This window comes from Leptonychotes weddellii, chromosome 10 (assembly GCF_054177405.1).
Source record: "Leptonychotes weddellii isolate Sample4059 chromosome 10, ASM5417740v2, whole genome shotgun sequence".
NCBI classification, from domain to species: Eukaryota; Metazoa; Chordata; class Mammalia; order Carnivora; family Phocidae; genus Leptonychotes; species Leptonychotes weddellii.
This window is the reverse complement of record NC_138378.1, coordinates 77,295,486-77,321,701: the sequence shown is the minus strand read 5'-3', so window position 1 is coordinate 77,321,701 and position 26,216 is coordinate 77,295,486. Positions and strand designations below refer to the sequence as shown.

At 45.4% G+C, this 26,216-nt stretch overlaps 1 protein-coding gene across 1 annotated transcript in view; it reads left to right on the top strand.

Moving 5' to 3' along the window:
• Positions 1 to 25,304, top strand: part of EXOC6B (exocyst complex component 6B) — a 557,753-nt gene extending 532,449 nt beyond the window's left edge. Inside the window, exons 17-18 of the mRNA XM_081797284.1 lie at positions 12,198 to 12,310; positions 16,442 to 25,304. Coding sequence (XP_081653410.1) covers positions 12,198 to 12,310; positions 16,442 to 16,568 — 240 coding nt within the window. The 3' untranslated portion in view covers positions 16,569 to 25,304. The remainder of the gene's footprint in view (positions 1 to 12,197; positions 12,311 to 16,441) is intronic.
• Positions 25,305 to 26,216: the final 912 nt, after the last annotated feature.

The window sequence follows — 26,216 nt, the reverse complement described above, 5'->3', positions numbered from 1 at the left end:
TGTACAAATTCAGGATTTTGTACAGCACGTTTACTTCAAGGACACAGCTCCCTTGGGAGCACAATTCTCTACAAGACTCAGTGTGCCTGTTCAAGAGAAAACATGTAAAGAAAAGCACCCCCAGGGGAAAGAGGTGCGGCTGTTGTCAGTGTGTCTTTGTATCTGTGTCTGTCTGTGTGTACCTTAGCTCCTACGATCCTTTACTCCCATGGAATCTCTGCAGACATTCTGGTAAGAGGAAGCTTTCCCTAAGGTGAGGTAGGCCCCACGCTGCCCACTAGGAGTCAGCCCAGATGTCACCTCAGGGCCAAACAGCTGCTGAGTTCCCATTTGGTAGTCCTAGGGATCTTCCTCTGGAACCTCGAAACCACATATCCAGGGCTGGGCTCCCACTCACCTGTGATAGGTATTATCTCTCCTGTTTGATGTTTCCTTCTTCCTCACTCAACCACCCTTCTAGTGCTGGTCAAGAGGACCTTAGGTTGGAAAGTTTCCTGTGCAAAACACACATTACAAGTCTGGCCCACCATCTAGCCAATATTGTACCTACAAAATGTTAGTTCACCTATTTTAATTCCATGTAACATGTCTTTGTTGACTGTCTGCTGGGAATCTAGCCCTATGCTGGTCCACACTGTGGAGTAGTCAGAAGGAGAAAACATCATCCCCATCCTCGGCGAGCTCCCCATCTACATGGGAGATGAAGCTCAGATCACAAAATTAGCAGTGAAGGCAAAAAACATATATATAAATTCTCTTCCCCAAGAGTAGGCATGATATGAATTGGTTTGGTTGACCAGCACTAGTCCAGTAGTGGGAACAGGCAGGGCATTCTTCGTCAGGGCATTTCATCTTTGCTTTCTGAGTTCTTTGGGCAATCGTTTCTGCCTATGTGAGCACAAGGGCACCATCAGAATTGTTTGCTTAAATATTAATCTATAATTCTTACTTGAAGATTTCCTTCTACTCCTTTACCCATGCATAACTCATCCATTTGAATTACTTGTACATTTTCTGCTAGAGAAGCATGTATGTTGGTATGCACTAACCAAGATCAACAGAGCCCTACTTTATCTTAATATCTCATTCCAAAGACCTTTTCTGGAAGTTGGCATTTGTTCTGCTATTATAATGCTATCTGTGCTCTGTCCAGTTAACTCACTTTGTGGCCTTGGACTAGTTTTCACTTTGAGTCATTTGGATTTTTCTAGTCTTTCTCAGGTACCCCTGCAAAAAAGAAAGTCTGTTTAGAAGTTTGACCTAGCCTCAGCCAAGTACCCAACCCAGAGCCTGAATCAATGAGTTTTTTTGTTTGTTTGTTTGTTTGTTTTTGAGAGAGAGAGTGTGTGTGCATGCGCATATGCTCACACATGCATGGGGGCAGGGGGAGGGAAAAGAGAAAATCTTAAGCAGGCTCCACACCCAACATGGAGACCGATCTCATGACCCTGAAATCATGATCTGAGCCGAAATCAGGAGTTGGACGCTCAACCAACTGAGCCACCCAGGTGCCCCTGGATCAATGAGGATTTTTAAAAATAAACAGCTGTGGCATCTTGGGGAGTGTAAGCCATTAAGCCATCTCTACCACATATTTATCCCGTGATTTTCAGCAACTTGCCTCTCCTTTCCAGATCTTGGTCCTCCCCACTGCATCCCCCATGAAATCAGAATTTTAATTTGAGTCCTATTAAACCATGAGAGTGTTCTGAAATAACTAAGAAATATAGTAAAGACAACTTTAGAACTGCCAAAACCCTATTAAAAGTCATATAGGAGGAAAAAAAAAGAGGCAGTCTATTATAGCAGCTGGTTAATATAACATGATTCAAATGTCTTTCCTTGTCCTATCCTTTCCCACTTGTACATATGTTTGTATAATAACCGGTAATGATATAATTTACATTTTTTGTTAACCTATGTAGTTTATAAAGTGTCACATCAACTACTACACTACTTTAGTTGTCCTCTTCTGCTAAATACCGTGGACAGATGACTCTGTTTGCAGTCAAAGCATCATTAATGACTGGTTGAGTTTGCTTTTGATGAAGTAGCCCTAACATTTATTAGTATGTCCTACTCTGTGCATATCGAATATTCTCCTGTGCTGCCAGTTTATGTTAAAATGCCCCAAAACATAATGTCTGTCCTATTCCTTGAGAAATGACTTACCTGGTTTACAAAAATAGCATTTATATGAGTAAATCAAGAATATGATCATTAATAAGAAATTAGCATTATGGAGAGAGTTCTAGGACATATCATTAAATGAAAAAAGCAAAGCACAAAAGAGGGTCTATGATATGTTACCCTTCAAGTGAGAAAGAAAAGGGTATAAGAGAATGTACATGTGGGGTGCCTGGGTGGCTCAGATGGTTAAGCGTCTGCCTTCGGCTCAGGTCATGATCCCAGGGTCCTGGGATCGAGTCCCACATCGGGCTTTCCGCTCAGCGGGGAGGCTGCTTCTCCCTCTGCCTCTCTCTCTCTCTGTCTCTTATGAATAAATAAATAAAATCTTAAAAAAAAAAAAGAGAGAGAATGTACATGTGTATTTTCATCTGTACAAAAGTAATAAAAGAAGGATAAACCAGAAACTAAATTGGTTACGTGCAATGGGTAGATAGGAAAGATATAGAAAGAAGTGGAGAGACTAGAACAGGTTAGTTGGGATCAGGAGGGAGCGATACTTCTGAGTACAATTTTTATATAGCTCTGACTCATTCCCCAAAATAAATAAATAATAAAAATCAACCAGAATGTGGGAGGAATCCAAAGTGGAACACAAGCAGTGAAAAATAAGTCTAACTGAATTATGAAAGAATAATATAACCACACTGAAAGGAGTAAGGAAGAAAAGAACTAACCCAAGTAATTTAAAAACCAGTATTTTAAGTGGAAATTATAAGCCTAAAGACAAAAAGAAAAAAATAGATACTACACTCTAGTTAGTAAATTTGTTTCTCACAGGAGCATGGATCAGCAATTCCAAAATACTTTATACTAGGATTGAACAAATAAGTAAAATATATTATAGATAATGAGAGCCAGGTTTCTCTCTGTCAGAGAAAGAAGTAGTAAAGAGGGAAAGGCTAGCATGAACCCCGTGGTGTTGGGACTGCAATCAGAGATATCAGATAGGAACTCATGATTTTAATATAGATACATAAATAGATACAGAAATAAAGATAGATGTGTTTGTTACATGCAAGTTAGTAAACATACATATATCTCTTAGCTCTGTCCACTGAGATGCCCTAGAAGCAGTAACACCCCGGTAGAAATGAGCATGCTAATTGCCCAGAACTTGGCTTCTAAAAACCATTCTCCAGTAAAAGGAACCAGAGCTTCTTAGAAAAATAACTGACTGCAGAGCAGGGGCAGGGAAGGTACAAGATGAGCTTGCAACATCTTAGTGCCAGAAAGTAAGCGAGTCTTCAGAAAAGGGTAGGACTGGTCGAAAATACACTGGAAAGTGAATCTGAAGGAATTCCTAATGACCGAAACTGGAATAATTTGAAAAACAAAATATAAATAATGATCGTATTAGATTAAAACCCAGGAAATAAAACAAATATTCATGAGGTAATACTGATATAAATAATTGGACAAATAAATACATGGAGGAGAAGGGACAGTACTTTTCCTCACAGAAGAATTCCAATTACTAACTACAGAAGGAATGAGAAAAATGGTCAGCCACACCATAAATATTGTTGCAGACAGGATCTGCCAATGGATATTAAAGTTGGCGGACAAAAGTTAGAGGGAAAACAGGATATTTGCATAGCCTCAAAGTATAACTCCCTCCAGAAGTGTATTAGTTACAAAGGTAAAAATAGTAACTTTGCAGTGGAGGCAGTCATCAGCCACCACCTTAACTAAGTGATCAAGCAAGATCGATATCACCAATAATGAGATGTGACCATCAGGTACACCTGATATTGATGCACTAAAAAGGGTACAATATCACTTCTGTAGTGTTTTTGCCAAAAAAATGCATAACCTCAACACTAATGACATTTTGGATTGTGTAGTTCTTTGTCATGAGGGCTGTCCTGAGCCATGTAGGACGTTTAACAACATCCCTGGCTTCTGCCCACTAGAAGCAGCATCACCACCACCCAGACTCGTTACAACCAAAAATGTCTCCAAGCATGGCCAGATGTCCCTTTGGGAGTAAGCTCTCCCTTGGCTAAGAGCTCCTGCTTCAGTCCAACCATAGAAAATATGGGGCAGACCCAAACTGAGGGACAGTCTATAAAATAAAAGACCAAAGATATACTATTCATAAGTATCTATCTTGAAAGATTAGAATGGGGAACTGTGACAGATTGGAAGAGACGAAGGAGACATGATGAGTAAATTCAATCCAGGCTCCTGGAGTGGATCAGAAAAAGGACATTAGTGGAAAATCTAGTGAAAGCAGAATAAAATCATAGTTTAGATATTTAGATAATAGTATTGTGCCAATGTTAATTTCTTGGTTCTGATCATTATACTATGGCAATGTAGTATGTGAACGTTGGAGAGGCTGGGTGAATGGTATAGAGGTACTGTCTAAACTATTTTTGCAACTTTTACATAAGCCTAAAATTATTTCAAAATAAAAAATTTTTAAACATCTCCACTGATATTAATAAAATGCAGGCAGATTTCCATATTGAACTCTATGGCAGTGATAGAAATCTAACTGGTATTTAATATCACTGAGATGTTCCCACCACCTCTAAGGCATTAAACTTAAAGCACATGTAGATAGAGAGAGAGAGAGAGAGAGAGTGTGTGTGTGTGTGTGTGTGTGTGTGTGTGTGTTGTGGTTTGCAGCACAATTTGTGATAAGTAAAAATTTTGCAAAATGTTCAGTTGATAGTTCAAAAGGGAGGAATAGTCAGTATGTCATTTAATAGCATTTCACTGATTTGGCTTGGATTACAGTTATTCTTGATTTCTTTTATTCTCCTATATGAGGGTAAACCATTTATTTTAATGGCACTTGAAAGGCCCAGTGCTGTTCTTTGCACATGGTGGATGCTTTAAAAACATTGGCTGAATTCAGTGGGTTTGCATGTTCATTAAGAACATCTGAGACAAACAAATGTGTTTTATTATTACTGTTTCAAATCCTATGAGTATATATTAAAAGAGGTTACTTCATTTAAACTTTTTAAATGTTAGTAGGTTATAATTTTTATACAACTCTTAAGAAATATAGGGGCACCTGGCTGCCTCAGTCGGTAGAGCATGCAACTGTTGATCTTGGGATTATAAATTCGAGCCCCATGTTGGGTATAGAAATTACTTAAAAATAATTTTTTTTAAAAAAGGGAAAAAAAAACCTCTTAAATATAAATAGAATGAGCACAGTGCAGGCCCAAAGTGTGGTTCTGTAAATCCTACCAGAAGTCATCCCATGCAGAATCAGGAATTCTAACAATGTTCTGATGCAGAAGTAAGAACTCACCAAAGCCAACTACAGGGAAACACGCTAATGAGGATACCTGGTTGTGAGCAAAATGAACTGCCCTTTGGGTGTGTTAGCAAGTTTCCCAGCCCAGCCAGGCTTGCTAGGCCTTACCAGCCAAAGCAGACCCTTGGCTCTGGACCCTCTTGACCAGCCCAGGACACAGAAGTCGTGCATACACTGATCTTCTCTCATAATGAGACTGACACTTGGCTAAAACTTCTGTTGTAAGTGCTCCTTGGTACACACAGATCACTTAATTCTGTTCCAGGCACACAGGCATCACTGAACTCTTGGCTGAAGTCTCAACCTAAACCCAAAAACCCAAAACAGGGTAGATGGAATACTGGAGGTCCAGAAGGCATTCTGGTATTCAAAATGCAGGTTTAGATAGCACCCAGAGGCACCATGAAACGCTAAACCATGTCCTAAGCTATTCCCTTTTAGTCTTTATGGCGGGGACAGCGCCTCATGGTGGCGCTAGTATTTGGGACATCTTCCATTTATGGCAAGTAGGAATGGGTTCCCTATTTGTGGTAGTGATGTCAAGTGTTCTTTTACATGTTTCTTACAATCAAAACATGAATCGATACAAAGAAAAAGTGTTAAGTAAATAAGAACACAGAGCATGAGGATATGGTAAAAATTGCAAGGTGATGTTCAAATTATAAAGATCCTGGAAGTGCTCTTTAGTTCGGTCTTCCACCTCTGACCCTCCTTTCTTCTTCTCCATCTACCACCTACTTATAAACATCAAGAAGTAAGAGTTCTTAAAGTGCATATTCAATGGGCTACTTTCTGTGAAAGAAAGAAAGAGAAATAAGAAAGCATAGGTGCCTCTGCCTATCTCCCCAAATAGAAGCATAAGGAAGACAAATCCAAAACCAGTGGAGTTGGTTACCAGTGAGGCATGGAGGGAATTGGGGTAAAAGAGATACCACAAGGGAGGGAACAACACTTCTCTGAGTTGACTTTTAGAAGCATGTAAATGTCCTACATATTTAAAAAATTAAATTAACAAGGAAGAGAGGGAGGAGCCTGAGACTAAAAGCAAGTGGGCGCAAATGAACCCAGTTGCATTTAGATGAATACCATAACTACATTGAAGGGAAAATTAAGAAGAACTAACCCAAGTGACTTAGAAACACAGTATTTGATTGTACACTCAGTCTTAAGTTGGGAGGGAAAATTGCAAGCAAATCTTGAGCTCTTTTTTTTAATAAGCTTTTTTTTTTGGTAATGGTATATACAAATAGTTCTGAACCTATTTTAGATATATTATAGGTTTGAGCAAATTAGTAACTGAGATGATGTTCTTGAGAGCCAGGATTCTCACTGTGGAGGAAAGCATGTACAAATACAGAATAGAGGAAGGCAAGAAAGAACTCTAAGAATGATTAGAATTGGAGGTGTTGGTGTAAACTCATCATTTCTAAAATATGTATGTGTACGTGCTTACACCCATGTATGCATATATATATGTGTATGCACACACATACGTATATGTGTATTTATATGCATGTATTTCGTAGCTCTGTCCGCTGAAAGGGCTTACCTCCCCACAGCTTGCCCCCCAGTAGCAAAGAATGAAGATGCTCCAGGAGCAATGGCCACACCTAGCACCCAACTCCTGGTCTCTATAACATTACCACTAAAAGAAACCAGAGCTCCTCAGAGAAGTGGCTGGGGCACAGTAGATGCAAGACAAGCATACAGCACCTTATTAGGCCAGAAAGTAAGCACTCCTCAGAAACTATATGGGGCCTCTCACAGGACACAGGCTCCAGACCAATCAGGGACAATTTGAGCACCAAAATAATTAGGTGTAGTAATGAATATAAGCCATTGAGAAAATGGGAGCCGATGAACCCATACCATAAATAAATACATAAGTTAATGGGGGAAAAGTGCTGAGCGACGAGTGATGAATGTGGAAGGACGGGAGAAGTTGGATGCCTTCTGTTTGCAACCATCATAGTGAAGCTGAAGCCGACAAGGATCTTCAATGGATGCTAAATCTGAGGGGAAATTTTAATCAGAAGCTGTATATTTGCGTGGTCTTAAACTGTCTCCCCTGTTGCGTACTGGTTGCAAAGGAAAACATAATACCTAGAGAGGGAGAAATCAGACAACATCTTGAGTGAGTGCTCAAAATTAATACCACCAAGAAGAGACAAATGAACAGTGTATACCTCCAGACGGGATCCCCTGAGGAGTATACAGCAGCATTGAGGGAGAATTCTGGCCAGAAATGCAGGTGTTAAATCTTATTATGAGAAAGCACTAGAAAAAAGCAAAACTGAGTGGGGAAAAGGAGGCAGAGGACTCTATTCTTCAAAAATGTCAATATAAGAAAGGCTGTGGAAATAGTCCAGATTAAAGAAGACTCAACAGACAACTAAATGTAATACCTCGTCCTAAGCGATATGATAGAATGGAGCAAAACCAAAACCAAAGTCTCTGTACAGGACATTATTGGCTCAATTTCTAAAATTAGAATATGGACTGTATCAGTATTAAATTTACTGCAGTTGAAAACTACTATGGTTATGCAAGAGAATATCCCTAATTCTTAGGAATGCTGAAGTATTTGGGAATAAAGGGCCATGGTACATGCAGTTTACTCTCAGGGGACTCAGAAAAGAAAGATCTTGTGTGCCCATGTGTGTAAAGAGAGAAAGAGCACTCGAAGGCTGGAGCATATGGTGTGAAATGTTGATGATGGATGTGGGAGGAAGGCATACGATGTTCTTTATTCTATGCTTATTCTTGCAACCTTGTGATAAGTTTGGAATTATTTCCAAATGAAAAATCTTACAATTAAAAAGAATGGGATCATTAGTGATGACCGAATGTTTTGCATCGCTGAGAGAGACATCACTGAGCTCTAACAAGGCCGTTGTATGTGGAGATCCAGGCTGGGATCCATCCAAGTGCAAGTCAGTCTGGAATCATAGTGCTGTGTCGATCAAGAGGCCTGTTGGATCTCCTGGCCTCCTAACACTGTTCCGTGGAATCCAGTGGAACCGTGCCCCGTGCAGCCAACTTGGTTTAAGTACTCCCCCAGACTCTAGTCTATGCCCATCTCTCTCAGAGGAGGCCATAAGATTTAGGCATTGGCCCCTGAAAGGACTGTGGAAAGCAACACAGACCCAGAGTGTGATGGACAGGCTCGGACTGGTTGAGCTTAATAGAGTTGTGTAGGTTTTGTGCCCAGAGTGGATCAATTAAGTAGTTTGTCATCCCAGAGCTTTTAGGCTCAGTACTGGCCTTGAGAGACTTGGGCAGGAAGATAAAAATAGAAAACTGTGGAGCTAAATCATGAACTACTCTCCACACCCCATTGGTGATTTGCCCAGGTGTCAGCAGCCAGAAGGACATGGCATTCTTTGCAATAAATCAGAAAATACGGATACCATTCATTCCATCACAGAAATTAGGAATTCATTAATAGAGAAGGTAGTTTCATCAAATGTGTGTGTGTGTGTGTGTGTGTGTGTGTGTGTGTGTGTGTGTGTACACACCTGAAAATACCTAAAATAACTTTCAGGAAATTGGGTTTTCCGAATTTTCCACTTCAACTTGTTATTCATCCACTTTTTTTGTATTCGCTCCCTAGTGTGCAAACAATGACAGGCTCCCCCAGGTTTTTCACCTTTTTCTGAAAAGAACTTTTAATTAAGAGAATGCTATCTTTTTTCATAGTTTTTTCCTGGGATTTGAGGAAAAAGCATAATTGTGTTTGTAAAACACAGTAGTGGGAGGACTGCAGAACCAGGGACACCCTGAGTGTCTGTCGCACTCCTAGGAGCAGGTAAAGAGGACTGTCTCGTGTGGTCTTTGGGCACCACAGCACAGAAACACCACAGTGAGAGTGGGAAGTCAGGGAAAATTCTCTCCTCAAGCAGAGCTCTGTGAGGCCTTGGGGCAGTGAAAGGATGTGGTCGAAGCCCTTTTACTTGCCAACTAAAATAGGCCTGACCTGAAAGAGGCCTGAGAGGGCCCTTTGGGGCCAGGCCAGCCTAGACCAACCGACATGTCTGCCCATCTCTCTCCCCGTCTCCCCTCATCTTTAACATCCCTTTCTTGGCTGAGGGGATAGGGGCTTTTCTCAGTTTTAGGCTCGGGACGTCAGCCAATTCCTGTCCTGCCTGAGGAGGTTTATAACAACTATTCTAAAAGAATGATTGGAAGAGGAGGCTTGGCCAAGCAGGGCAAGGCCCACAGTGCCTGTTTGCCCAGCTGCACGGTGAAGACAGATAGGGGAGGAAGGTGTGCCTAGAGCCCAGGCTCTGGCATTGGATTTGCCTCTAGGCCTCTCTGGTCTTTGTTCTGCACAGAGAGATGCCTTCATCAACAGTTACCTCTTGGAAAGGGAGAAGTAGGGACATATCTTGAGTCCCAAAAGCCTTTACATGTATCTCATTGCTAAAAGGACTGCTTAGGGGGCCCTCCTCCTGTGCAGCAATGTGAGTACGGGACTTTACCCCCTCTAGAAGCTTACAGAGGGGAGCTAACAGTTTCCCTTTCATCACTCCTACCTTTGAAATGCCCAGATTTCTTTTTTAGTTTTACTCAGTTACAGTTTTTATTTTTATTTTATTTTTTTTTTTAAGATTTTATTTATTTATTTGAGAGAGAGCGAGAGAGAGCATGAGAGGGGAGAGGGTGAGAGGAAGAAGCAGACTCCCCACTGAGTGGGGAGCCCGATGTGGGACTCGATCCTGGGACTCCAGGATCCTGACCTGAGCTGAAGGCAGTCGCTTAACCAACTGAGCCACCCAGGCACCCTCAGTTACAGTTTTTAAATATTTGTTAGGGTGAGGGTGAAAACCTGAGGCTAAATCCAGCTGGGAACCAAAGCCTTTGACAAAATTTATTTAAGTTTCTCTAAATCAGAATCTCCCCCAGACTCAGAACTCAGTTTACCCTCAGAGTGCTCTCATTATCTTCTTAGACCCATCTAGTTGTTGGCACTCCTAACTCCGTGGCGTTCCTCTTGAACACTCCTGATCCCAGTGCTGGGCTCTGGGCCCTCAACCATGGACTAAGCCCATTTTTCAGTCCTGACCTACCGTGGCCCTAGTTTTCATCTACTGAGCCAGTGTCCACATAGGTGCCACACAGATTGCCTCACGTAATTCTACGTGATCCATTCATGCCATAGTTCCATGTTTCTGTGTTGTCTCTGTGTCCTGTTTACATACTATAGGCATGTGTATATGTCTATCTGTAAAGGAAAAAACTCAGTTCTTTGTGTTCTACGTAGGGAAAAACTCAGTTCTTCCCTACTGTGTTTCTCCTCCGAGTCTCCTTTACTACCCTCATGAAACATTTCATTTCTGACACCTCTGGTCACCAAATGCACGGACGTTGTTCCCCTCGTCAAGCAGTTGCCTGCGACACCAGCTGGATGTCCTACAGTTTGACTCAATTCTGACACTGTTTACCCGCAGACAGCGTAAGACCCCACAGGTTAAAGGCTCAGTTCTACAAGACCCTCCCCCCAATTGAGACATAAGCCACCTGGTTGTCAATCTGGGCTTCTGACCAACTGCTGTAGATGGGAGATTGCCTTGACCTCCTCCTCAGGTTTGCTAAATTGCTGGAACAGCTCCCAGAACTCAGGAAATACCTTGCTTACTAGATCACAGGTTTATTGGAAAAGGCCATAACTCAGGAGCCTCCAGGTGGAAGAGATGTATGAGGCAAGGTCTAGGGGAAAGGGTGTGAAGGAGCTTCCGTGCTCTAAGCACGCCACTCTCCAAATCTCCACGTGTTCACCAACCCAGAAGCTCTCCAAACCCCATACTTTAGGGATTTTATGGAAACTTCACCACCTGGGCATGATGGATCATGAGGCCTATTTTCAGCTTTTCTGCCTTCTCAAGAGAATAGGTGGTGGGGCTGAAAATTCCAAGTTTCTAATCATGGCTTGATCTTTCCAGTCAGTGACCAGCCTTATCCGGGAGCCCACCCAGTGTCGCCTCGTTAGAACAAAAGACACTCCTGCCACCCGGGAAATCACACGGGTTTGAGGAGGTCTGTGTCAAGAACAGAGGTCAAAGGCTGATATCAGGACAAGAGATGCTCCTAGTATTCTTATCACTTAGGAAATTACAAGGGTTTTAGGAGCTCTATGCCAGTAACCAGGGCCAGAGACCAATATATATATATGTGTGTATATATATATATATTTTTTTTTTTTTCTCAGTATATCTCAGGGTATCAACTGAGTAACTTGGACAAAGTCAATGCAGCAAGTCATGAAACTGGTTCTTGAGCCCTCACCTTTTAACCTCAAAGGTTATACAGTACATATGTGCCACTGGACTGTAGCCACCTTCATTTGTTCATTGTTGACTTCTGAGCTCCTGGAATGGTGCTTGGCACATGGAAGGCATTTGATAAGTATTTATTAAATTAATAAGTGACTGGTTATTATGACAGTCTTGTGTTTTGCTTCAGTCTCAGGCCCACCCCTGAGAGCTAAATGTTGGCCTATAGTCTTAGCAGCATCACAGTGCTTATGGCCGAGACGACTCGGCCTTCTACTGATTACTCATTTATTTTCGTAGTTGCATTCCAGTCTTTAGCCATTCTTTCTCTTACTACATTTTAATTTTTTATTTATCAAATCTACCGTTAGCTGGCAGTGAAGGATGTCAGGGGTTTTCTGAGATCCTGGTTTGTCTTGTCTGATTAATCCCTGGGGTGGGGTTTGGATATTTTACAGCTTTTGGATCTCTTCATCCAGTGGGACTGGTCAACCTACCTTGCTGACTATGGTCAGCCCAACTGCAAGTACCTGCGAGTGAACCCAGTGACCGCTCTGACCCTGCTTGAGAAGTGAGTACCCAGTCCGGTGGTCTCTGTTGGGAGGTGGGGATCGGGGTCGGGGACGATTTTCTCTTTGCCAGTACCTTCCAAAGATGGCAGAGAGGCCCCGTTCTTGAAGTTGCTGTAAGTGCTACCAGTAGTCTCCACCACTGGATTGGGCAGGCTGACGTTCTTCTTGTAGCGTCTTAGTTCCTGAGCCCCAAGAAGCTAAGCCCAGTTTGGGTCAGGTGGACTCTGGCATTTACCTTGGAGCTGAATGGGGCAACATCTCTTTAACTAGAGATGACAAGAGAAGAAAGGAAGACGCCTTAAGTTTGGGTTCAGGCCGCCTGGTGAACAGAGTGAGACTGGCCCCAATCATCTGGGGACAATGGGCAGAAGAGCCCCATGGAAGATGGCTTCTGTGGTTTCTAGCAGACAAGTTTCCGGAATTCCAGAAACCTTCTACCAGCACCCCCTCCCACTCCCTGCCAGATTGAGCCTTGTCGTGCCGACTGTCCCAAGAAAGCTGTGTTGGACAAGGTGTCTCATTCTTGCTTTGGGCAGTCACTGGCCAGCAGAGGTGCCCCCACGGAGATTGGGTTAGCCAGCTCCAGAACGTCTCCCGGCTAACCAGTATATCACCCAGATGCTGGGATCTGTTGTGCAGCCTAGCTCTGGCTTTTCCTAGCCTAGTTGAGAGCTGGCAGGCCAGAGACCAAGATCCGTGTAGAAGGGAAGCTTTTTCTTGTCATCACACTAGTTAACTGCCAGCTTCTTGGAAGAGTACCCTGCATCTAAACAGTACAGCAAGGACATATATGGCCATATGTGAACTTGGATACCACGGATCAGCGTCTAGGAGGTCAGAGTGGAACCTTAAGCAGTAGGAAAGGCTCCCTACTATGCAATTAAAAGGGGGAAAGGGGAGGAGATGGGAAGTAGGCAAGAGCAGGATGCAGAGGAATGTGTTTGGAGCCAGGAAACTAAGAGCCCGGGGTGCAACTTTCTCCAGACCAAGCCAGACTGATACTTCCATTTTGTTTCCCATTGATTCTCTCTCCCAATGACCTTCCTCCTTAGGATCTCTAGAGAGTAAGTATGTTATTCACTTGGGCCTTTTCCATCACTTTGAGGCAAGTCCTTCTGGTTTCCTCACTGACACTAATGACTACACTAAATCCTTACCCTGTGAGTTGTCTCCACCCTGACATACTAATCTACTAAACTAGCCTGGTGCCAACTGGCTGGCTGTCTCCTCTCTCCTTGGTCCTTCGAGTGACCCTTGGCATACCGATTCCTATGGGGCTGGAGGTGGTGGCAGGGAATTTTTCCCCCACTGGTGCTCAGCTTCCTGGCACACTCTATACTCTTGCTAGTGCAAAGCTTGACACTCAGCCCGGACAGAAGGGAGCTCCTCAGCAGTCTCCCCCACCTCCTGGTGGTGAAGCCCATGGCGTTAAGATCTGGAACCTATGTCTCCCGGGGGGAAACTTTTTATTAGAGACAAGGCCTAATCCCAGCTGAAATGAGGGTTGGGCCTTTCAGTTGGTGTTTAGATGTCGTATTCACTGTGTGTCCAAATGGGCTGTGGGATTCCCTTCCAGTTCCTTCTCTCAACATTCCTTTACTTGTCTGTTCCTAAGAATCTCTAGATCTAAGAGATATTGCCTCATCCACTTTCTGTGTATCAACAATAGGCTAAAATAATAAGCCTCTCTGTAGCATTCTGGAGGCCTAACCGTAACAAAGCCATGTGCTTATCCCCAGCAATCAGCAGGGTTTAAAAGCTTCCTCCCAAACACAGTAGGGGCAAAGGCCACCCAGATCACTAAAATCCCTACTTCCCAGCCTCATAGGAATCAGTCCCTTTAGCTGACCCTTTCCTGCTTTCGCCCCAGCCAGATCTACCACCAGAGCTTGACAATCTCTCCTTTTCAACCTGGTGCTTCTTGGCAGAGTGAGACATGAGAAGACCCAGAGACCTGCTGAGAACATTCAGGAAAGAGAAGAGGCACCAGTGTCACTGAGAGGTGGCCATAGCCAAAGTATAGCAGGATCCCAGGCTTACAGAATGAGAGGGGACAAGGGGAGGGAACCCCTTTTGGTTTGGGAGCATCCCAGGACACAAACCAGCATGCTGCCATCAGTCGTCAGGGCACTTGAGTTTATCTTTTGAGTAATCCCAACTCCAGGCCTTAATGGCCAAGAACTCCTAGCCTCTGAGGTTCAGGGACTACCTTCTTCCTCCCTTTCTCCTACCTTATTGGGGAGCTTCCTTATGGGAGCTGAAAGCCAACTCTGGCTCCCCGTCTCTGGGCGGATTCAAGGAGTCATGAAATTCATGATCACATAAGATGTTAAAATGAACACCTTCTACGTGTAGGGAGTGTTTTTTCTTCCTTCTTTCTTTCTTTCTTTCTTTCTTTCTTTCTTTCTTTCTTTCTTTCTTTCTTGTTTTGTGTTGTTTTTGTTTAGATTCATAGCATTTTCAGCAAAGGAAAAGGAGTCCTTCTCTGGGATAAATAATCTAAAGCCAGGCCAGTTCCACAAACATTATTGTGCAATTCATGTGTAAGGGACCAAATACAGTAATCATCATAGCCTTGAGGACCCATGTGCTTTCTTTTCAACCAGCCTCTGTCACCTCTCCTTCTTCCTCACCTCCAAGCACAGTCCTGCACATATGAGTAGTTGTACCTTATACTCAGAGTTCTGAATTCGCTTGAGTAATTCCAGCCTGAAGGCCCTTAAGCTCAGATCTGTGAAAAAAAGTCACAGCTCATTTGTGGCATCAGTGTCGGCCCCCACCACACAGCTTTGGTGCTCGTCAGCATCTCCTGGCCTTGTGAATATAGATGCCCTTGTGGCATCTCTAGCCTTTTAACCCATTGGCCTCACATCTGCCCCTCTGCACAAGGGCCACCCCACAGGAAAAAAATGGGCCAGGATTGGCCGAAGGCCCCTGGGGGGTATACCTGGGGGTAGATTACCAGGGTTACCAGGTTCCTTCCCCTCCTTCTTCTGACCTGTCTCCATGCAGCCCAGGGAGCTGTGGAGCCAGAGAGCCAGCCCAGCTCCTAGGGGATGGTGGTGAAGACCACCTATGCCTACCCCAAGGAGAAATTGGTCTGGGCAGTGTTCTTAATGCTCTAACACTGGAACTAGCTGTGGGTTGGAGGTCCATTGTGCAGAGACTGAGACCAGAGGTCACAGTCAGATGTCAGCTGTCAGAGGTTGTGGACTCTCTGCAAGGGTTAGCACATTCCCACATTCTATCACAATGGCTTACTCAGACTTGGGCGTTTCTGTGAAACCACAGCCTGGTCTTGACTTTATCCATGCTTCCTGGTTAGGTCTTTCCATCTGGCCACGACCACTGGCCAGAATTTCCCATGGTTTGCGCTCTAGGAATATGCCGTCTCTGGAGCTTTAGCAAGAAGGTCAAAGGTCTGAGGATATGGACAGCCCTCGAGTTCTCAGGGGCTTCTCTTGCCTGAAGTTCTGGCTCATCGAGTGAAAGGATGGTCCATCTGCTCTCCTCTGCACCATGCACTCAGCCACCTCACTGCCTCTGGGTCCTTACTCTGAGACAAAAGAAATCAGTCAGGCCCTTCGTTTTGTTAGGGATGGAACAGAGGAATTGGCCAGTGAAGTTTAGAACTATACGATAGTTATTCATCTCCTCTTAGAATTGCTAGTCGAGAGTTTTTTCCTGCTTTATCTTTCAAACACCAGCTCTAAGGTCCCAGCAGGATTTCATAAGCTCAGGATATGATAAGTGGATCCTAGATCTAGATATTCTGTAAGAGCCCTTGACCATCAGGGCTTTAACATGCCCCAGATACCTATAGCAGGTGCATACCTGGAGATAGAAGGGAAGGAAAGAGGTAGGGTGGGTATGGATGATCAGGGGATTGGTCCCTCCATAGCTGGCTTTTGACTATTTTCCAAAGGTGACTGAGGTTGGGAGGGCTGTGGGTGCCAGCAGGACAGCTTCCTGAATAGTAGGTAGGTATGGGCCTGACAATGGAAATATTCTGGACTCTCTCAACACTGGGTAGAGGTGAAGATTCATGGCGCCATCCTACCTCCCACCCATTCTCCTTCCACCATTGCCTCCTCAAACACTTTGCTCTTCTTCTTTCCTTCTCTGTTTAGGATGAAGGACACTAGCCGCAAGAACAACATGTTTGCACAGTTTCGGAAAAATGAGCGAGACAAGCAGAAATTGATCGACACTGTGGCCAAGCAGCTCCGGGGACTCATCAGCAGCCACCACTCGTGAAGGCTGGCCTCAGGCCCGCAGCAGCTGCTCACCACAGCCCCAGAGGCTGGGACCCAGCCCCGGCTGGCCCTGCATTCGTGCATTCTTCTTCAAAGAGAGCAAATGTATTTTTTTAATAACCTGTGTACAGTATTCACATAACCTTTCCCTATAGTAAAAGAGGCACAAGAAGAAGCAAGTACGTGAGGTGTTGCTAGGCTGGGACTCAGGGGAAGTCATACTGTACTCTGTGTTAGCCTAGAGATGGGGGTCTCACCAGTCCCAGGATGATGCACCACCTTTCACTGCGGCTCTAGAACCTAGGTCTGGGGCTCAGGAATGACACAAACAAAATGGGTCCTTGGCACCGGGAGGTAAGGTGAGTAGGCGAAAAGATAATAAAGAATATCCTGTTCACTCCCGGGCGCCCCATTCACCACACAGGTGAGGTTGGTTCTTCCTGATGCATGGAGAGGACCTGGAAAACGTTACTGTTTAGCGTATGAGAGACCAGCACACGGCTCTGGAGGTTCGGATCTCCTCAGTCCACCAACGTTCATTGGCTGGGGAGCAAGCATGGTGTGTGGCCAGATGACAGCTTCACTCCAGTCCTCCAAGGGTGGCAGTTTCTTTAGCCCAGGTCTGACCCAGTGCTTTTATTGCTGATTTTTCTGGGGCAAGATAGAGCTGAATATAGTGGTGATAATGGAACCCCATGACTAACTGCAGGTTGCTCCACGCCAGGAGGAGTTTTATTAGCTCTTGAAAACCAGTGTGAATGGAATTGGAGCCTCGGTCCCTTCCCTGTTCATCTCATCGTCTTCTTTCAGGGTCAGGGCACTTGATTCAGAGCATAGATCAACAGTTATTTCCGTAGATCTTCACAGAGAGTCTCGGACTTGGCCTCCTTCAGTAGTGTCATTGGGATAAGTCAGATTCCAGAAGCCTGAAAATGGCCCTTCCTTTACCCTTAGGTAAAACCTGAAGGTTACTGGGGAGTGCTCCTTGTGTTTGAAAACCAGCTCTCTGGCCACCATCTTTCAAAGAAACATTACCAGCTCTGCACGACGGGGGTAGCCGCAGCTGGACAGGATGCCTGTCGGGAGGGAGCCACTGCGACCATGAGGTGGACAGGGCCAACTGTGGCTAGTGCTTTGTTGCCTCTGGCCCAGCGGTCTCTTCCTGAGCCATGTCCTAGATGTGAAGCTCTTCTTACTCAAGCCCAAGCCTTCCATCCTCTTCTCAGATCCCCATAGCTCTCCTTTGGCCTCATCTGAGAAAGGTTGTCTATAATCCCAGGGAGCCTGCACTAGCTGGCTTGGCAGCCGTGTCCGCTATCGCACATGGGCTCCTGACGCTTGGTGCAAGGGCTTTGCCATGAGGTCAGTCAGAGGAGCCTGCGCTCTAAGACTCCTCAGGAAGGTGCTCCTGTGGCTACCGACAAGCGTCTAATTGTGCATCACCAAACAATGACAAATGAGCCACACAGGCATTTCCAGCTTGGATTAATGGGAGGAGAGACTCATCAAACAGAATTCTTCACTACCTTCGTCAGCTACTGAGTTGCTTCTGGGAAGGGCAGTGCTTCCTTTTTCATTCCCCACCCCGATCCCCCCGAATCCCATCCCAACTTGCAAACCAAGGGGAAGAGATTACACACACAGACATGAGCCTTCCTCCAAGCTGGAGAGGGCAGGCTGTGTGGAAGCTCTGGAGAAGCTTTCTAAGGCTTACCTTGAGGCCTAGGTGCTTGGCCCAGGGTCTCAGGATGAGAGTCGGGGATGAATGCCGCCACCCAGAATTGCAAAAGGCAAGGGAAGGCAGGAAGCCATGGGAATGACACCCTAGATGCCATCGCCTGAGCCCTGGGTTCAATTGAAAGAGAGCAAGAAATGATTACATTAACCCGAAGTCCTGTTGCTTAAGAAGGGCCCAACACACACTCCTTCAATAGTCCTCCGTTTGGAGCAAGATCCTTTCAGCTTGGAGAGCTGAGATGGGGACATGGGATGGAGAGAACCTTAAGCATGGCACAGTTTTTGTCTTTTCCGAGTCATCATTGCTGGTCTGGTCTCAGGCCCATACCCTGGAAAGACTGCCGTAGAGGAAAAGTAAACAGGGTGGAGGAACGGGGGTTCCTGTGCACCTCGTACACAAAAGTCCCTCTAAAGAACACACTTACCCAAGCTCAAGCCTCATAGGGGAGGACCCTTTGGTGGATCTCTTCCCTCTCGGTCTGCCGTCTGTCTTCTCTGATGAAACCAACATGCTGCTCCTGAGTTGTCTCTAGAGACACGCTCTTGTTGGGCAAGGGGAGGTCAAAACACGGGGACGGCAATGTCCAAGTTGTTTGAATTGCACAAAGTCGGATTTTTGAGTCTTGTCTCTATGCCTCTAGCTGGTCCAGCCCTTGAGAGGACTTGTGCACATGCGCCCATGCCCCTCAGACTCCTAAGACCTGGCCTCAGATGCCCAGAGATGTGGAAGTGCCCCGGCAGGCCTCAGCAGGAGAGCAAGAACAGCAGTGGCTAGAAGGCTACAAGCCTTGGAATTAGTGTGACGCTTAGCCAAGTTCTTGGGGAAACCAGGTCCATGTTTCTGAAGGGCCCTTCTGGTTCGGGCCCCTAGTAGATTTCAGCAGTAGGGTAGACAGCTTGTATAGTTTTAACATTCACAGGAAATCTCTCTGGACTGTGAATGAAGCTGTTAGGGGTGGGGAAGAACAGGACCTGGAAATTGGAACCAGCAGAGTCCCTGTTGACAAAAGGAGTGTCCAGCTTCCAAGGAGTGCTCCCCAGTGTTTCCGCTGCATACCAGGCCCAACAGTCTCTCGGGCCTCAAAACCAGCCTAGCTTCATTGCACACTGGACAAGTGCTTGCTCAGCAAGCCCCAGACCCAGGGCCCTCTCTCTCCAAGATCGGCAATGGCCATGACCTTCCTCATAAAGCCTCTCCACACTCCCTGGGGCCTGCTACAGAGCTCCCCCTCCCTTCACCTCCCTTCTCTCAGGACTCTGTTCCTGGCTGCTTCAACTGCCTCTTTTTTTTTCTTTGCCTGCGTTCGCAATTACTTTTCACTAATGTGTTGGAAATGGCCTTTTTATTTTGCACAAATAGTTGCACATTTATGGAGGAAATTTAGGAGAGTCCATTTTTAACTCTAAAGGGAACTTTTTTCTTTAAGACTCACTCATAAAGCTACTGATGCTGATGGGCCTCATGGTTAGTGGGAACCTCCTGTGTGGAAAGAGCATGTTTATTCCTCCTGTACGTTTTCCTCTCTCAACTGCTATTAAACAAGGGAGCCTATGTACCTGTTTCAAAAGCCACGGTGTCGTCTCATGGTTGTTTGGTTCTTCGCCCCTTTTGCACAGTGCAGCTACGGTAGGCAGCCTGGATTGCAGCTGTGGCACCTCATCGACCGAACTGAGGACTAGAGCAGGCAAAGGCCCGCTGGGGGGACAAAGCCTACCTGCCACCGGAGGCGAGGGGCCCTTGGAAACATCCCGAACCGCTGAGTTAGGTTTTCCTGCCTGTACAGTTAACACGGGTATCATCACCATCAAGAGGAGCAACTTCCGCAATGCCTGATTTATGTGGAGCCGTGGGCTAAGCAGCCTGAAGCCTCCTGTGTACTGAACACGTGCCCTGCAGCGGAAAGGCTCCTAGTCCAAATGGAAAGATGTAGCATTGTCCAGAACAAAGCCAAGTGGGGCAAGGGGAGAAGTGAGCCTATTTTAGAGCTCGGTGCGGGAGAGGGACAGGCCTCGTGGCCTGCTACAGCAGTGGGTCTGGTCAGGGAAGACAGCATCGAGAAAGCGGGGTGTTGATTAACTGGGCCTTGAAGGAATTAAATTCAGATTGTGTTAAACTATGGGAGGATCTTAGGTGCAGACCGCGTTAGAGTGAAAAGTTGGCCGGATTCTGGCACGTGCTGGGAGGCTTAGTGCCGAGCCCCGGGGGGCACGCCTGGAACCACGGGGAATAAGGCCAGAAATGTTGTGACAACACCCCTCAGCTGGCACAGAAGCCACGAGAAGAGGATGGAAAGAATTTCTTCAGTAACAGTCTGACTACTGCACTCAGGTGTCAGTCCCTGCTGTGCCACTTACTAGCCGGCTGACCTTGACCAATTCCCTCCCTCAATCTCCCAGTCCTCAACAGTGGCACAGAATAGTAGTCCTCATTTACAGGGTTGATGGTAGCGAGGGCTCTCTCTCCAGCTCCTGTATGTGAACTGGATACTGCCTGGGTCAGAGTAGAGCCAGCCCTTCAGGTGGAATCTCCTTGTCACCACCACCTAGAACATTCTCTGCTCTCTCTTTGGTGCCAAAACTTCTGCTAGAATTCAGGAGTTCTTAACCAGGGGTCCATGTCCCCTTGGACCACGTGTGGGGGGGGGGGGAGTGTCCGCATGCACATGTGTGCACCAGCTTGCATTCACCTGTTTTTCTGCGTAGAAAGTACATGGCTTTCATCAGCGTCTAGGAGAGATTCAGGACTAAAATGCTGAATGACAACCAAATCTCTTTGGAAGCACACATCTCCCGAGGGAAAGCTAGAAGCTCTGAGCAGTTACCTCCTCTCCTTGCCTCCTGTGGTTCTGGCAGATTTTTCACTACCTACAGCTTGGCCACCCACCATTTCCAGGAGCCCCCACATGATCCCCAGGTCATACCCAAAAACCAGTAGAGTCACCATTCCGAGCTTTCTCTACCCAGCCAGGTTAGGGTACTGAGGTGGGCACGAGGACCCTGCATTCCTGAGAATAGAGACTTACGGCCAGTTGGGGAGAAGGCAAACCAGAGGGCCCAATACAGACACATGAGCCTGCAAAGCCAAACTGAACCTGACTCACCCCACAGAACATTCTCCATAGCTTCTGAGCACTGACTGGTGCAGGGCCTCACCCAAGGCCTTATCCAGAGAGAACAGCAGCCCTTGCAGGGTGCCCGGAGCAGGGTGAGAGGTGGGGGACCGGGACGGATGTGAAGCAGTCATCAGCTTGCCCCTTTGCTCACAGCCAGGCTTATCTGCTCACCAGGTAGATGACCATGGGGACTAGCTTGTGGGAGGTAAGGGGAGGGAGAGAAAGTGCCAGACCCTTTCCTTTCCCCCAGAGGCCTCAGTGATGAATTTAGTGGGCAGTGTTTGCCGGGGAATGAGAGAGCCTCATAGCCCAAGGGACCAGAAGACAAAAGCTCTTGAGGAAGTGCAAGGAGGAGGAGGAGAGAAGTGGGGGCCTGGGCATTGTGTGGGAGAGCCACCCCTCTATCTGTTTCAATCACTGCTGGGGTTAGGGTTACCTTGCACTCGGGGCCTCAGCTGCTTTGTGGGGTCTGTGACATCAGCCGTTGTGATGGTAATGGAGGGGCCTCTCTCATGGGGGGCTCCCCGTCACCAGTCAGCCCGCATCAACTCCTAGAGAGGATTAAAGCTCCAATTCCCTCCAGGTGGGGGCAGGATATGGGCCCAGGACTGGGCCCAAGACAACAGGCCCCCCTCCCAGTCTGAACCCACTGCTAAGTGTTATCTTCCAAGCCCAGGCTATGACCTTCCTCTCTCCAAAGCTCCAGAAAAGGAATGGAATCTGAACATTGAGACGCTTTTCTGGCCCTAAACAATCCTTCCATTCTCTAGGCTCAATGATGGGTCTATTTCCTCCTGTAAATGGGTCTCGTAATCTTCAACTTTTACCTTTGCTTCTAAGGGTAATTAATTGGATCTCCCTCTTGTTCTCCCTACACACTCCCCTCTCTGTTACAAGGCTCAGGTTAAGCCGGGTGGATGGCTTTTCTTTCTATTCCGGGGAGTGCTCATTTTTAAAGCTGATGGGAGCAAGGCCTTGCCCTCTCCAGTGAACCTCTACTCCAGAGAAGCCTGCTGGGGAAACACCACTTCTGTGGGCCCGGGAAAGTGGCCTCTGCCCAGCTAAAGGCTTTTCAGATAGCAAGTTCTGAGGAACCATTTCACTTTTTCTTCCCAGGTATGTTTCCAAGGCTTTAGGGAAGGAGTTTTCGGGGTGTCACCCTCAGGAGCAAAGTGAAGGGTTAAGGGATGATCTGGACCCTAGAGACAAAGGGAAGCAAAGATGGGCACGGGAGAAGGATCAAAGGATCGGAGAGTTTCCTTTTTTTCCCATGGGCTAGGAGAAATGGGAAGGCCTCAGGTGCAGGGCAGCATGAGGGCATCAGGGGGAAGGAGTGAGGGTAGACCCCATCAGGGCAGCCGGAGGAGAGGCTGCTATGGGGAGGCAGGTCACGCGGGCGGTAAGTTGAGCCCCAGAGACACTGAGGATTTCTAGTAACCGTGACCTTGTCTGACACTTCGGCTCGATAACGAGCTCTTCAAAGTCAAGGGTGACCTTCTACGCCTGTCTGAATCCTTTGCAGCACTCTGCCCTGCACATGGCACCCGGGCCCTCGGGACCAAATGAGTGACACTTGGAGTGGGGACAGCCGCTACCAAGGGAGGGTGCCGGGAGAGCTGCACTCCCTGCCAGGAGGAATATCCGGTGGCTGACACTGTTTAGGAAGGGTATTGAGGATAAAAAGCTAACTTTTAGTCAGTTTTGTTATGGTTTTAAAATTCTCTACAAGCATGTAGCACTCCACTCTTGCTATGCCGTGGAGTAAGGAACAGGGTGAAAACAGATTGAGTCAAGTGAGAAACCAAAGCAGCAGTCTAATTCCTGACAGGCAGGATGTGGGTCCCGGTGGTGGTGAAGGTGTGTGTACGTGGCTGTGTGTATGGGCACGTGGGTATCTAAAAGAATTAGGGCCTTCCCCACCCCCCACTCCCGCCCTTTCCCTGAGCCCTGATCCCATTTCCCACATGGAATCACTGTTAACAGTATGATGGTGTTCTTTCTGCTCCTTTGAATGTATATACCCTTTCTTCACAAAAAAATATGATCGTAGTATATTACAGGTTTCTTTCCCACTTAATGTATCTTGGATGTCTTTCGTGGCAATATAATAGGATTTCTTCCTTTATGAAGCCCATGAATACTTCCATTGCATGGACGTCCCTGGAGTTTATTTAATTCTGAACTGGTGAATATCTGGGATGTTCCCAGTATTTCACTATTGTAAACAGTATTGCCAGACATTTGTGTACACCCCTGCCTTCTGGCGTAGGTACTTCTGCAGTATCAAGTTTCAGGAGTGGAATTGATTGGTTAAAGATCGAAAGTATTATAAATGTTAATAGAAATTGTATATTACTCTTTTGCAAGTCACCCATTTACGCTCTCTCCAATAGGATGTGATAGTCTGTTTCTCTATCCTCAGCCCCATGTGATATCAGTATTTTTCATCTTTGCCAATCCTAAAAGTAAAAAATGATTTCCCTTTGTTTTCTGTACATGAATTGATAGTGAGCTGAAGCCTCCATTTGTATTAGTCGTTTGTATTGCCTCTTACATGAAGCAGCTGTCCATATATTCTGCCTTTTTTAAAAAAAACAGGTTGTTTTCCTTTTCATGTTGACTTGTAGCTCTTTGTATTTTAGGGATTTTAATTATTTGTCATTTACATTTGCAGATTTTCTCCCCAGTTTGTCTTTTGAATCTGTTCATGGTCCATATCATTTAGAACTCCTTATTCTGCAAGTAACTTAAGACCTAACTCAGAAGAGGAGATTTGTTGACTGAAAGTCCAAAGGTAGTTCGGGGTTGGTTTGATTCGACGACTAAAAAATGTCAGGGTCCTGTTTCTTTCCTTCTGCCTGCTCTGCCTTTTACAGTAGCAAGGCTATCCTAGATTTCAGTTCCCTGCTGGTGGCTACATGGCTGTCATTCTTCCAGGGTTCACACGTCCACAGTACACTGTGCAGAAACTGACTTCCAAAGGCCCTCTGAGAAGAGTAAGACACCTGCTGACCCATAGCCTCCAATACTTAGAGCCCTCAATTGGATTACGTGTCATTCTTTTTGACAAGGACCATGCCGTGGGTTCACTGCTGAGACATGGTTACTGGAACCAATCACTGTGGTAAGGGCAATGGAGTTACTCCGGTAGGTTAAAACAATCAGCTCTTACCCTGGGACTCTGGAGTAAAGAGGTGTCACTACTCACCCCCAAACAAGCCACATGGCAGCTCCACGCTGGGGAAACGGTGAAATGGTGAAAGGAATACTGAGGAGATGAGCCACAACTTTCAGCACTTGGCATTTTTTGCCATAGAAAACGTTTTTCATTTTTGAAATGTCAGTTTATCAGGCTTTTCCTTTATGATGTTTAGATTTCATGTCAGACTGTCCTCTCTTCAAAATTATAAAAATATTGACCCATGTTTTCTTCTGCTAGTTCATGTTTAACATGTTAATTATTTGTCGATTTGAAGTTTACTTGGAGGTAAAGAATGTGGCAGGAGTCCAGCTTGTTTTTTTTTTTCCAAATGGCTAACCAGCGTCACTGAGTGATTTGTAATTATCGTCCTTATCATATATTAAATTCCCATTTATCCTTGGGCCTATTTCTGGACTTGAATTACAGTTCTGTGATCATTCTGTTTCTGAGCCATTACCAAATTATTTTAACCACCATATCTTTTGAATCTATTTGAGTATCTACTAATCCCTTCCTACATCATGCTCTTTCAGATTGTTCCTGAATATTTGGATTTTTATTCTTCCATGGTAATTTTATAATTGTTTTTTCCAAGTTTCAAAAGTTCTGTTGTGATTTTGATTAGAAGCGCATTGAATGTATAACTTGCCCATAAATAGCATCTTTATAACACAGTCTGTCTGCATTGATGAAATATATCTGTCCACTTATTCGTCACATCCATATTCCTCTAACAGTTGTAACATGTTCTGCATTTGGATTCTTCACATTTCTTATCTAGTACAACCATGGAGGTTTAACATTTTCATTACTTTTGTAAATGAGATCTCTCCTTCCATATTCTACATTTTCTGTTTTACTTATAGAATACGTAAACATCTATCAGATTGGCAAAGTCCTACAGCCCCATATTAACAGATGCTGATGAGGCTATGGAGAAACGGTGGTGGGAAGATAGATTAAACGACTTTCAAAAGCAGTTTTGTGCTGCAGATTCAAATCCTTATCTGCAATTCAGAAATAAAAAATAAAACAAACTCTCAAAACTGGAAATTCTTTCCTAATATATTTGGTGGCAAAACCTGACTTGATGTGAGACTATTTATGGTCTTTATTTATCCCACTTAATGTGGATATGTTTACTTGTCACCACAGAAAAAGTAATACATTTGATTATGGAATACTTTTCCCCAAGCCCTGCTAGAGTATGATACATGCCACGTACACCATTGTGCCTGTCTAAAATCCAAACAGTCCTTCTTCTGAAACATTTGGCCCCACCAGGTTTGAACAAGGTATCATGGGCCTCTGTCCAGTAAAGTTAAAGATACCCTAAGACTCAGCTATTCCCGAGAGAAATCTATCCACAAGGAGACCTGTATAAGATTGTTCATTCTAGAAGCGGGGGAAATCGGAGGGGTGGACGAACCATGAGAGACGATGGACTCTGAAAAACAAACTGAGGGTTCTAGAGGGGAGGGGGGTGGGAGGATGGGTTGGCCTGGTGGTGGGTATTGAGGAGGGCACGTTCTGCATGGAGCACTGGGTGTTGTGCACGAACAATGAATCATGGAACACTTCATCTAGAACTAATGAT